At 44.1% G+C, this 14,299-nt stretch overlaps 2 protein-coding genes across 2 annotated transcripts; both read right to left on the bottom strand.

Annotated features, from left to right (window-relative positions):
• Positions 1-485: 485 nt before the first annotated feature.
• Positions 486-2,156, bottom strand: LOC146634863 (E3 ubiquitin-protein ligase TRIM21-like). The gene has a single exon (XM_085342447.1). The coding sequence runs from the start codon at positions 2,154-2,156 to the stop codon at positions 486-488; it is 1,671 nt and encodes a 556-aa protein (XP_085198573.1).
• Positions 2,157-8,861: 6,705 nt separating this feature from the next.
• On the bottom strand, positions 8,862-14,299 carry LOC146634862 (uncharacterized). Its single transcript, XM_085349982.1, has 6 exons — positions 14,269-14,299; positions 12,694-12,735; positions 12,348-12,614; positions 12,196-12,267; positions 11,008-11,196; positions 8,862-8,875 (listed from the first exon to the last, which is right to left on the bottom strand). Exons 1-6 carry the CDS (start codon positions 14,297-14,299, stop codon positions 8,862-8,864), a joined length of 615 nt encoding a protein of 204 aa, XP_085206108.1.

Genomic DNA, 14,299 nt, shown 5'->3' with positions numbered 1-14,299 from the left:
ATAATCATCAAAATGATGTGACTGGAAGGATGCAGCAGTCTGTGCTCCACCTTTCTCCTCCACACCTGCAGGTGGAGAACATGGATGCATGAATCTCTACAGAGTTCTTTGAATATTATCCGTCTCATCAGTTTTCAGTGAACAAAACTCCTCACAGAGCCAAAATAAGCAGTTTGTATCCAACATAACTCAGCTGGACTCTGATGCTCCGTATAACAGCCACACATGAGTCTGGATTCACTCAAAGCATTGAACAAACTTTATTGGAAATGAAGCTTTTGGACATTTGTTCTCTGATATTTGCTCTTCAGCTCGAGTCTCCATCAGTGGGAACATTTCCTGATTCAACTTTTCTTCTGTTCAAATCAAACTCCATGAGAATCAAAGTGTGAATCAGAGTCCTGATGATCAGATTCTATAGAAACATGGAGACTGTAGAGGATTTACACTCAATATGTTCATTTATTCCCTTCAAGAAAAATCAATCATTCATCCAATAAAATCAGTCGTTGATCAGTTTGATTGACAGGACAGATGATCAGAGGTGCAGAGTTTTTACCTCCATCATTCAAACAGGGTTCGAAGTATGGGTGGAGTTTGTGAGTGAAGGAGCAGCCAGTAAAGGAGTAGATCAGAGCTGCAGCACCTACATCATAAAAGGAGACCAGACCCTCCTCATAATCCACAAACACCCCCACCTTCTCAGGACCAGGATGAAGACAGAGGGGGACTGGAGAGGAAGCACAAGCACTGTACTCATTTCCATTTCTCAGCCACACAGTCCAGAAACCATCCTGAGGACTCAGTGTGATTCCTCCCTTCCTGTTGATCGACTCTGTGGCCACTCCTAAATCCCACTCAGTCTTTCCTTTAACCTGAACCTCAAAGTAAAATCTGCCTGAAGAGAAACTCTGCTCTCCTAAAACCATAACACAGTAAGAAAATCTCTCTGGGTTGTCTGGAAGTTTCTTCTCCACATCACTATGATAAACTTGTTTTCCATCATCAGATAGGATGAGATTAGGATGAGCTGTATCAGGATCCAGAGTCACATCCACCTCATGCTGCTGCACCCTCTTCAGCTCAGCCTCAAACAGCTTCTTCTTCATGGGTTTCCTGATTGTCTCCTCCAGCTGAGCCACAGCTCTCCCCACAGTCCCCTCATATGATGGTGGATGAACTCTGACCTCTGTCCAGTCCTTGCTGGGTGGAGCAGCTTTCAGGGAGGAGAAGCTTTGGAGGAGGTGGAGGTGGTCTTCAGAGCGTGAGAGCTGCTCCACCTCAGAGCTTCTCTCCATCAGCTCAGAGATTTCCTGTTCCAGATCTTTGATGAGACCTTCAGCCTGTTTCTCTGTAGCTTCCTGTTTGTCTTCGATCTCCTTCATGAGCTCCTTCAGGCGTCTCTCAACAGACTCCATCAGAGCCGTGAGGACCTGAACACCTTCTGCTTTCTGTCTGTCTGCAGCATCTTTACTCATCTTCACCGACTCTGTGATCTCCTGAATCTTCAGTCGTCTCTTCTGGATCATCTGCTGAATCTCAGCCTCTGTCTTCTCCAGCTCTGCCTTCTTTCCTTCATATTCTTCTCTCAGAGGAACAAACTCGTGGTTCTTGTGGTCTAAAACAGAGCAGAGCGTGCAGACACATGTCTGGTCGGTCTTACAGAACAGCTGCAGAAGGTTATCGTGCTTCGTGCACATCCTGCCTTCCAGGTTCTCCACAGCATCAATCAGCTGATGTCTTTTCAGACCTTTCACTGTCAGATGAGGCTCCAGGTGAGTCTGACAGTAGGAGGTCTGACACACCAGGCAGGACTTCAGGGCCTTCAGTCTGGTTCCAGTGCAGACGTCACAGGGAACTTCTCCTGGTTTGGCAGCTTTTTGCTCGGAGCTGCTGCTGCTGGCTTTCTGCTGAGCTTCACGTCTGAACTGAGCCACCATCTCAGAGATGAAGGTGTTGATCCTCAGCTGAGGTCGAGTGTAGAAAGTCTCTTTACACATGGGACACTGACAGCTGACATTCATGTCCCAGTGCTGACTGATGCAGGTTTTGCAGAAGTTGTGTCCACATGATGTAGTGACTGGATCAGTGAACACATCCAGACAGATGGAGCACAGAAACTGATCTTCAGATCGCAGATTGCTGGCAGCAGACATGTCTGCACTCTGAGGGAGAAAGAAGAGAAACATTTGATTCAAAATTCACTTTAAATTTCATTTTACAAAGAGAGAAACAAGCGTCAGTAGTCTGAGGAGCTTGGAGAGAAAAGCGTCTGGACTTCTTTAAAATAACACAGCACTACTTAACCTCATTTTGAATGTATCATCGGTTCACTGACCATCGGGCAATACGCTCACAACAGACTTGTGAAACAGATCTGTGGAACAAATGTGCAACACTGTGAGTGCGATAAGAGGTAGAGAACTACACACTCTCTGTACATTTTCTTCTTTTTCTTTGTATATAGAAAATAGTACGACTACCCTACTCCGGACTTCATTTCTATCCTTCTGCTTTTTCTGTCTTTATATTGTTAAAGTGTGATTTGACTTGGAAAGCTCTGCACAAGTATTCCACTGTGCATGGACTGTTGGTCCTGTGTGCAAATGTCAAAATAAAAATCTTGAACCTTCAGTTGTCAGAGTAACTGGTGGAGACCCAGCAACACACTCAGACACAAACTGGTTCATCTGAAACACAAACTGAACAACGTCGTGTCTGCTGTACAGTGCAGCGTCCAGATGAACAGGATCAACACGATGAACATCTTTTTAACAGTCGTTACAAAGATGTGAAGTTGTTTGGCTGACACAGACAAACAGTATCCCACATTCTTGATTTTTAGCTCACAAACACGTCTTATAAGGACTTATTGATCCTGAAATGTTGGAGGTTTTAGCTCTTTAAACAGTAAAGTTACAGGAGGATACAGATAATTATCAGGAAAATGTCCTCGGTTTGTTAAAATGATCCCGTCCGATAACACACGAGAACAATAAATGTATCATTTTCTGTTGTAACCCACAAACTGAACGGTCACACTCATCTTTCATGTTGTCACTAAAACATCACTCCTTCCACGTCTAGTTGGTCGTGATGGAGGCGGAGTGCGTTGGGTCCGCTTTCCCTGCCCAGCCGATGTTCCTGACGCAGGGAAACAGATCCTGTTGGGGATCCCTACCTTGGCACAACACCTGCCATGGTCTTTGCACACTCACCACAGTAAATGCATCATGTTGTCAGCTTTACAGTATCATAGTCAGAGAAACTGGTCAGGCCGCTCTCTTCCAAATGTCTACACTTCACCCTTTTACTGTCAGTGGGCTCAGAGTCCATCTAATGTGGCTCATTATCTGATGCCGTCTGCAGACCAGTGTTAGACACTGAGAGGTTGATGGCTCCGTGTCAGAGCACCGGCCTTAACGAAAAAGTTATCAATCGTTCTTTTCATCTTTTCTCATTACCCACAGCTACATCCACTCCTATCACGCTGCTCACCTCTGCTGCGACGATTCAAACAGCCGGAAAGTAAATAATTTGGAGACGGTGCGTTTGTGTCACAGTGAACAGTGAACACAGAGACTTTCTAAAACAATGATGCATGTTAGTCATGTGATGCAGGCATGTGACCAATTAAACAAAGATAGTGGAGAGCATTATACAGCAGCAGTTTTGACAGTCCTATTAAAGATGAATATCAGTCTGCACATGCTCCACAGAGCTTTTCTTCAAATTCTTTAATTCTCTCTCGCTTTTGCAACTTTGTACTTTTGTGTTACTCGCAGCAACAACTCCACCTCATTGTTAGTCCATTTTAAAACTCGGTGCTTTTCCTCCACCTTTTGCCGCGACGTTTCAAACAGCTGGAAAGTGAATAAGCGGCAGACAGAAATGAGACCGGTCGAATCGTCTTGCGTTTCACGCATGCGCAGGACTGGAACGTAAGAGTTTTCAGCCGTCTTAATGTGGACGCACAACTCTGTGAAAACGACTGAAAACACTAGTGTGGACGCGGAGCGCTGTTTTCAAATCTATCCGGGCGAGTGTGGACGTAGCCTAAGTGGCACCATGGAGAAATGAGGTGGCGCTCTAGACCCTGATGAAGTGAACAGAGTGAAGATTTGTGTAGAAGCAGGAAGTGTGATCAGCTGCACTCACCACTGTTGCTGAGAGGAACCTGATGGACTCCAGTGAATCTTCTTTTAGAGACAAACAGGACTCGACTGCAGCTCTGCTGCTGCTCTCTCACACTTTCACTTCTGCAAAATGACGTTGAGCTTCTTGTTTTTCAGCTGTTGCTCCGCCTCTTCCTGCCTCTCCCTTTACAGGAATCAGCCGGTCTGTACTCAGTGACTGTGTGCAGCGGGTGGGAGGAGTGAGGAGTGGTGTGTGGGTTCACACAGTAATGACGGCCTCAGGTGATCAGGAGAAACTCACCTGGATTTCCTTTTTCCACAGCAGACTGAGAGCTTCAGGTGGACCCTGAAGGAGGTCTCAGACACAGGTGGTAAAAGTACACACAGTGTGTACTGAAGTAGAAGTACTACTGTTAAAAATACTCCAAGTACTGTTTCAACTTCTTTACTCAAGTAAAAGTAAAAAGTACTGGCTGTGAAATGAGAGTAAAAAGAGCTGATTGAAGAACATTTCTAACACTTGTTCCATTGGCAGATTTTTTCACTTATTTCAAGCTAAAATATTTATTAGAATTCAAATTTAGACAGAAACAAAGTGAATAATATTATTTTATTATCATGTTGATGCAGCACATGGTTCAGTTAGCTTTGTATAAACAAGTTAAAACTCTCTATTTTTTCTCTGGTTTCAAGATTCACTGTCTTAAAAAAAGTTCATATCCGGTGGCGGACGCCCTCAGACATCGGTGCGTTGGTGGTTCTTTGTGTCCGGGGATGGGCGTCCAGGTACACACCGGCTCACTCCTTGGTGGCTGCTTATCGGGGCCTGGAGCCTGGGGCTCGCTCGGGCCACTTCGGAGGTGGGGTGCAATCGACCTCTGGGCCTGGGGCTCGGTCACTCAGGCACAGCTGGCTGCCGGCGGAGCTCACGGGCGCGTCACTGCACCCCCCCCTGGCTTCTGCTCCGCGGCTGCTGAGTGAGCCCTCATCTGGGACTCTCCTCAGCTCTTTCTGGGACAGTGGCGCAGCTGCCCCTCTGTTAGTCTTCCTTGGTCTCTTGTGTTCTGGGGGCCTCTGGATGTCTGGAGTTTTGATCTCCTCCACACCTGCTTCATGCCCTGGAGGACGGGGCTGTGGCCCCCCCACACCCTCTAGCAGATCATTACATGAAGGAACCTTTTAAAAACAAGCGCGTCCATGCTCACAGGTGTACACACGGGTGATCACACACACAAACTACAGCCTTTTTGGCTCCTACCTCAAAGCACACTGTGTTCTGTTGATCTTACAATAATGTTTAATATTTAGTATTTACTGTTATAGTCACATAGATCATCGTGATGTTGTTTATGCGATTGCTCTAGTCTTCCTCTGCTTGTTTTCTTTTTTCTTTCTCAACAGGTGATCCAGGGAAAGGAAAAAGAGAAAAAAAAGGTGATGAAGCAGATTTTCATCGTCTTTTCTCTCTCTCTCTTTTCTCCTTTTTCTTTCTCTCTCCTTCTGTTAACTTTCTTCTGAACTTTTCTTCTTGTTTTTCTTTCCCGTCCCCGAGTCCAGTCCGGCCTGATTACAATAACTTATAAAAATAACTAATAAAGATCAAATAAACTATGACAATCAAGTGGACCAGTATTGCAAAAGGCCCACTTGGGAAAGTAAATCTGTTGGGCATTTGTCTTGGCCTTCAGACATAATTCTGATTGCTACAGTGCCAGACAGGACACACACACACACACACACACACACACACACACACACACACACACACACACACACACACACACACAAAGAAAAAGATAGACCTGAAAAGCTCAATTGAAGGCCGGACAGCCCTGATGCCAAAGGATCCCAAGAAGCAAGTGGTCTCACCCGAATACCTTGGTACCTCATACTGAATCTTGTCCATGCCCGCTATGGCTCCCCACACCCACTATCAGATCGTTACACGGAAAAACCTTTTGAATACAAGTGCACACAGGTGTGCGTCAAGATGAACCGAATCAACCTTTTGGGACTGCAGGGAGGGCACTGGCTGCCTCGAGAGCGAAATGCCGTGACCTGTTATTGGAGATACAACATCAGGAAATCTTTATATGGTATTAACCTGCTGTGCCCAGAAAATGGCACAGCTCATGGTGTGTTTGAAAAGCTGGGAAATCTAATATTGGATGCACTTAAGCTGCAACTGGGAACCAGCAAAGTAACACATTCACATTTAATGAAGTTTGGTGTGAGTGAGCAAGTATTTCACTGAGGCAGTTCAGTTCAGGGGGATGTGTAGGCTGGGATATCATCCACGTAGGCTTCTAGTTGAACAGCGTTGACCAGCCTCATCAGGAATGTTGCTCGTTCACGTCTGCTAAATTTTTAAATCCAAAACTTCAATTATATTGTACGAAATGGTCAGGTGTGACAAAAGCATGTATGCATGATTACAGTTTTTACTGCCACGAGGACTGGACCGGATTCTGGACCGGAGTTTTTCCCATTTTGTGGATAAGCTGTCGGTCCACCGTTTACCTCAGCTGTCAATGCTGGAGCTGAGAAATGTCCACTTTTATTTACTCTCAAACAGGGTGTAAAACTTTGTGCAAGTTAATAAAGCTCACTGCTGACCGAGGACAGCCATGCTGAGGTGAGCTGTCGACGATATGCTAAACTGTTGGTTAGCGTTGGTATTAGCCTCTGTTAGCCTCTGCTAGCTGCAAACAGCAGCTAACAGAGACTTTCCTTGAAGTGGATCCTTCATCATTTCTTTGTATTCATGTGTTTTTGGCAGTTCTAGTAAATTGTAAACTCAGTCAAGAAAATCTGGATAAATGACAGATTTGTGTATGAAATGTTTTTAAGTATAGTTTTTAAAGTACTTCATCTGCAAACAGACTGTTTTTCAATGTGGCCTAATACTTTTCTTATGTTGAAAGCTGATAGAGGACAGGGTTTGATGAATGTCTGTGAGAGATTAGAGATTCAGAACAGAAACGCTAAGGCTGCTAGTGTTTGTCTTCATACCATTTTTCTTGTATCCACTGATATTAGCTAATAAATGTACGGTCTGTACATTTCTTCTGTGTGTGATGATGATTTATTTGTATAAAGAAAAAACTAGCTGTCACAACACAAATCAGTCAAATGTCTGATGTTTTACATATGTATATGTGTTACAGTGCTGCATTTCTGTCCTGACCTTTGACCCCATGCTCAGACTAAAGGTTCACACAGGCTGGTGTGTAAAAACAGCTAACAATGCATTTCTGTGTAAAGCATCATTTGTAGTAAACATTTAATGCCTGTTTCAGTTTTACACAACCTGATGGAAAAGAGAAGGAGAGCAAAGGTCAGTGAAGGGAACGACTGTAGTGCAAATACAGGTGATGTCAGTGAGGATGTGACCCTGCTGCCCTCTCCTAAACAGAGGAGACATTGTTACCCCAATACTGTCAGGCCAACATCAGCAATAAAACAGGGAAGATGTGGGGTTGATGCGCACTAATGTTAAAGAAGATTGTGTCACAGGGTTTTAGAGAAGCATTACATGTTAACTACAGTAGCTCCATAATGAATGAGTAACACGGGAAAAAGCTGTCCTGTAAAATTCAAACAAATCAAACAGTTGGAGCTGTTTAGTAAAGGAGCCGCCGACTAATATCATGTAAAAATGTGTAAGAATTCAAGAAAATTGTTTCACTTTCTTGTACACAAACCAAAGAAACTTCCAGACATTTCACCAGAAAAAGATGAATCTGTTGATCTCACAGTTTTCCATGCTTTCATCTCCTCCAGTCTCCTCACGTAGTGCAGACTTTACTCAGTCAAGAGTCCAGCTCGTTCAAAACTCTGCTGCCACACTTTCAGCATATTTAAAAAACAGCGCTACACTGGCTACCTGTGATTTTACCATATTAATGGCTACTTTTAAAGCGTTCCTTGAGCTTGTTGAGACCCACATTACAAATGATGTTACATCCTCAGATCAGAGCCCCAAATAAAGCTTATTGTTATTCATGTTTTTATTATTGGCTCCAATGGAGAGGTTGTTGTTCAGTTCCACCTGCAAACACAGATCCCGTTTGAGTTGCCTCAGGAAGCTCATCTAGTGCAAAACTGCCAAATCAAACATGCTGAGCTACCGGCTCCACCTGTTTATTATTTATTAATAACAAATTATAGAATGTGTTACTGTTTATCTGCAAGACCTTCATTAGGAACCTGGAATTTTAAATCATTATGCTATTATTATCATTTCAAAATGCCAGTCACTGGCTGTCACTACAGGTCTGTGCTGGACTTTCAGTAACAGCCACTTCCATGCAACAACTGCCTGAAGCATAGTACACTAAAAACTCATTCTTTACAAATCCCTTTGCAGCCCTGGCAAAAGCCTGCTTTTAGTAAATGGTAGAAGGACTGGTTCTTATGTAGCACTTATATAGCGCTACTCTGACGCCACAGCCAGGGTTCAGTTTATCAGCAAGAGATTTTTATTTAAACAAAGGAATAAACTGAAGGCTTATTTTTGGCCAAGACAAACATCAAAGTTGAAGGCAGCTGGACATTTGGATGCAGAATGTACACTTTTTAAGCAATGGCAAGAAAAACAGATGAGCAGGGCCTTCATACTGAAAAACAGGACAAGCTCTAAATCTTAGCAGGGAGCTGACGGGACTGGCAGAGAGAAAATCCTCTTCTTCCCATCCTCCTTTAAATTTGATCTGGGAAACTCCATCAATAACTCAGCCCTGATGCACAAGAGAACGAGAATGAGTAGATGGTTAAAAGAGAATCCAGGAGATGGAAAGACAAGACGAATAGAGGAGCAAAGAAATTATCACAAGGACCCACAGTGGACAAAGGGTCATAATCATATTTTGTGAAGCAATAACTTGTTGGATAACAGCTGAATGTGTACCTGCAGTGTCCTCGGACTGGAGAAAACAACATGTGAGTGTGTATCTGTAATTTTATTGGCTGATTGTCTGAAGTTCATATCCTGATAGGTGACTTGACTCAGACTTGATGACAGCGTCCTTTCTGCAGGAATGAGAAAGACGAGGATTTAAACAAGAGACAAATAATAAAAGATTCTAAACCGAAGACGTCTGCCAGCATGGAGCACAAACTGGGCGTCATCAGGACGCTACAACACAGAGCGAACACCATCCCCACAGACACAGCGGCCAGGAGGAACATCACATCAAGAAGGCCCTGAGTAAATGTGGTTATCCCAGCTAGTGATGTGTGGGTCGCGAAGGAAACTCTCAGAGCCGACTCTTTGACGTGAACGACACGAGCCGGCTCCTTATCGCGAGCCGTGGGTTTTTTTTCTCTCACCCTCTCTCTCTCTCACTTTTTTCCGCTTCACTGAGCAGAGGGGGGAGGGGCGGTAGTGACACTCAGTAGCACAGGAACAGAGCGGGACGGAGAGAGAGAGAGCCAGGGACAACAAGGTCACATTAGAAAGGTATAGTAATCATCCACAACTATTTTCAGTTGCAGATGATAAAGGATTCAGAAAGTTTATTCATGCAGGTCCATATGACAGAGAATATGCATCTTCTTTTTGTTTTCATATTATAATTTATATTTAATTGTGTTGTGGTTTGCAGTGTTTTGTGTTGGTTCACTTTAAATTTGTTTAAAAGGAAAAAGCTAAAAATTTAACTAGTTAAAAGTTGAAATGTGACTAGTTGGTTTTTGTATTATATGATTTATTTATTACATTTTATGTGGAGTGAATAAATAAAAGTATATTTACGGTGGCCCCTACAGACAAAGCACATACAAACTCCGAGGCATGTACAGAAGAGAACAGAAGTGCTCCAGGATGCTAGGGGGCAGTGTTGAGCTTTTGTTACCTAGAGGCTACACAATCCAGCAAGTACCAACAACCGGATTTGGTGTGTGGTAGTAACAGGTAAATGAACATATTTTTTAATATATATGAGTGCTTGTGTATAAATACACAAACAATACACACATGCTTTCATGCTTTCAATTGTGTAATTTAAGTGATCTAGTAGCTCTGTTTGGAAGTTCAGTTAAAGCTAGAAATGTGTTTTGGAGTTTGCACGTGCTTTGTGTCGTGGTCCTCGTGCCTCGCTGGCTCACTCTGGTTTTGGCAACATGTTTTGTTTGTTTTGTTTCCTTTGCGCTCTCTCTCCTCTGCTGGGGCGGTGCTCATTACGGGCCCCGCCCCTGGCCCACGCACCTGTGCTCACCGTCACACCTGCAGCCGATCCCAGCTGATTTGGAGCACTATTTATGACGGCGGACCTGAACCTGTATCTGTGAGTTTGAGACTATCCCTAACCTGGACGTCTCTCTCTGTGTGTATATAGATCTGCCCTGGACCCGAGAGAGTGTGTGTGTGTGTTTGGAACCCACTGAGAGCATGTATGGGATTAATGCCTGCTTCCCCCCGGACCCTGGAGCCCCGGACCGTTTTTAATTAAAGCAACAAAACAACCTGAAGAGCCGCTTGGGAGCCGGAAGAGCCGGTTCTCTAAAAAGAGCCGGAAATCCCATCACTAATTCCAGCTGGACTTTTGTCAAAACCTGTAGTGATACTGTTGTGACAGGAGTATCGGAGCAGTTGAGATGCATTTTTTCTAAACACTGGGTCTCTGTGGAATTTAAACCCCAAAACACGCTGCGCCAAAAATTGTTCCACCCCAAGGATCGGGTCTTATACTTTATCAATAAAAGTGTCTCTATATTTTTCATGTAAGATAAGTTCTCTGCTAAACAATGTGAATGGGGACAGTTTATAATTGAATTATAGTATATAATCACATAATTATTAAGGAAAATTTATTTTTCCATGTAAAATGTTTAATCTAATGAGCTCTGGGGGGTTTGACACACTTTATACCTATTTTTTTGTTCCAAAACAGCAAAGCTGCAACCAGAATAAGATCTAGAAGACCCAGAGAACCCAGAGCAGCTACAGGTGAGATGATGGAGGAGGACGATGTAGAAGGAGGGGAATTGAGATTGGTAATTGTTGTTGGTGGTGGTGGTTTGGTGGCACTTGGTGAAATGGTGGTGGTGTCATAGACATCTGCAGGAGAGATGATAAAACTGGGTCATTGAATTTATTATAAGCTCAGCAGGTTTGCTTTAAACAGGAAGTGATGTCAGTGTTCTGACCTCTGACCCTCAGAAAGCTCTGAGGAGATGATCCAAACTCATCAGTAGAACACTGACTGATTTTCAGTTGCAAACGGGACAGACATGACTGTGGGATAGGACAGGGGGAAAGAATGAAAGAAAGAGAGGGAGAGAAAGAAAGAAAACCAAAGGGGAGAAGAGACGGTGAGAAGGGGGGGAAGAGAGAAAAAAAAAAAAACAAACAAAAAAAAAAAAACTCCTGGGTCACCTGTATGGAGAAAAAAAAACAGAGGAGACAGCAAACAACAAAGAGCAACATAATAAGAAAAAGAAAAAGCACCATCACAATAAACTAGCTAGCAGTAGATATCAATAGTTACTAAATAATAAACGATATTGTGCAACACGCAAGATAGACAGCGCACAATGTGCTTTGAGGCAGCAGCCAAGAAAGCTGTAGTCCGCGTCTGTGAATACCCATGTGTGTACACCTGTGTGCATACCTGTGTGGATCAGCATGCTTGCATTCCAAAGGTTTCTCCATGTAATGATCTGCTAGGGAGTGTGGGGAGCCACAGCCCTGTCCTTTATGGTATCAAGCAGGTATGGAGGAGATCAAAACTCCAGACATCCAGAGGCCCCCAGAACACAAGAGACCAAGGAAGACCCACAGAGGGGCAGCTGCGCCACTGTCCCAGTAAGAGCTAAGGAGAGTCCCAGATGAGGGCTCACTCAGCAGCCGCGGAGCAGAAGCCAGGGGGAGTTGCAGTGACGCGCCCGTGAGCTCCGCCGGCAGCCAGCTGTGCCTGAGTGACCGAGCCCCAGGCCGAGAGGCCGGGGGCACCCCACCTCCGAAGTGGCCCGAGCGAGCCCCAATAAGCGGCCGCCAAGGAGTGAGCCGGTGTGTACCCGGACGCCCACCCCCAGATACAAAGAACCACCAACGCACCGACACCTGAGGGAGTCCGCCACCGGCAGGGGAAGTGGTGCAGTGCAGGGATCTCCAAAATCACTTCTTTATCTGAGGAAAAGACCCACAGAGTGATGTAGAGGTGGTATAACAGTCTGCTGTTAGTCTGATGAAATGAATGACTTCATTACCTGATACAGTGATGTTGACTTCTTCACTCTTCTCTCCAGCTTCACCTTCACACCAGTAAACTCCACTGACTGGCTTGAACTCATCAAACAAACAGGATGAACCATTGAACCTCCCGAAGCCCCGCCCCCCTGCTCCACATGACTCAGTCCCACTTCCTGTGTCCCTCTTCACCGTCCATCCATCAGAGCCCAGCTGACCTTCACATGTCAGAGACACTGAGGCTGCTGTGAAGAACTGCTGAAGGTTTGGACTGACGCTCAGAGAGACTGGAGGACAGACGGACAGTTTCTATCAGTGTTTACACTCAGTGTTTGTCCTGGACCATGGTGCACTTCATCTACTCACCTGCACAAGCAGTCAGTGCAGACAGCAGCAGCACACACACACCTGCAACAGGAGGTCAGAGGTCATTTAAAGAAAGACTGAGGCTGCACAGTTTTTTTTTTGTTGTTGTTTTTTTTTCTCTCAGGAAACTTTTTAATCTCCTGAAGTATCTGCCACAATCTAAGGAGCTTGGAAAGAAAAGCGTCTGGACTTCTTTAAGTTGCTTGAAGACGTTTCACCTCTCATCTGAGAAGCTTCTTCAGTTCTAGGATCAAACGGTGAAGAGACCCACATTTAAGCTCTGTGGGAGTTTCCCACTGAGAGGGACCATGGACCCCCTGATGATCCTCTACCTAATCACATGAGCCAAGGTGTGGTAATGGGTGTGGGTCACAATCAGCCAGGGTTTTACTGCTACTACTTTGTACTTTCTTACTTTGAGTACATTTCATAGTCTGTACTTTTTTTTTTTTACTTTAACTTGAGTTAATAAGTTGAATCAGTACTTCATCTTTTACTGGAGTATTTTTGAACAGTAGTATTTGTACTTCTACTTAATTATGGAAGGTCTGTATTTTTGCCAGATCTGTGAGCCACGCAGATTAAACTACACAAACACCACCGTGCACTGTAACAGGAACAGGAAGTTATAAAATACCACCGAGACAGCAACGCAGGTTAGCCTGTCTTTTCCTGTTTTCTATACATTTTTTGATCAGATGGCAATCAACGGTAAACATCACAGTGCACAGCATTGTAAACAATAGAGAACTGTGCATGGATGAGCTTTCATTCATGTGCAGAGAAGAAAGTGTGGGACTAAGAAGCCACCCTTCAAAAGCACAGTTTTTATTTTCAGATTTGCGGCCTGTTTCACTCCCACACTGCTGCTGTTTAAAGGTCATCATGTCAATGGGAATGGGAACTTTAACAGTCAAAACCGTCTGTGGTTGTTTGAATACACTCAGTCCTCTTAATGGAAAATTGGCTGTGAATAGAGGAAGTGAAGACTAGATAAAAGAGGGGACGCAGTCAGAGGACCCTGTGCTTCATGCAGTCAGAGGCTGTGGTTTCCTGACTGAAGAGATGTTTGATGAAAAGAGGTCAAGTCTCTTTTGTTCTTTTTGTCTTCATGTTACTGACACTTAGCTGGGCAGAAAGTTTAATCGCTGACTTAGTCCAGACTATATGGTGACTTTCCTGCAGGACTCCAGGTTAAACTGCTGAGAGTCTGAACCTCTGAGAGGTTTGCAGTGATGATGAGATCGATTTAAACCGAAAAACTTTCATCATGCATGTTTGAAACCATTTTCTATCACTCTTCATACATTTCAGTTAAAACTGTGAGCTCCATTATTCAACATTAACATCACTTCTTGGTTCCTGCCCAACTTCACAGCCACCAATCCAATGAAACCAGAAAGACATAAGAAGGAGAATGAACTGTTCCTCTCGCCTTGACGAAACTTTTCAGAATTTTTACATGAACTTTAAAGTCAGTAGCTGCAAGCTTGTAACTTCTGAAAGGTTGTTTTCCTGCCATATTGTTTGTTGGAGCTGTGATAAATAAATTGATGATTTTAGTGTTTGACTCACCGAGGAGCAGAGAGACCGGTGCAGTCTTCAT

This window comes from Diplotaxodon limnothrissa, linkage group LG3, assembly GCF_057381915.1.
Source record: "Diplotaxodon limnothrissa isolate DT_005_m linkage group LG3, D_limnothrissa_male_GT1.1, whole genome shotgun sequence".
In the NCBI taxonomy this organism is placed as follows: Eukaryota; Metazoa; Chordata; class Actinopteri; order Cichliformes; family Cichlidae; genus Diplotaxodon; species Diplotaxodon limnothrissa.
This window is presented reverse-complemented; position numbering and strand designations above follow the sequence as displayed.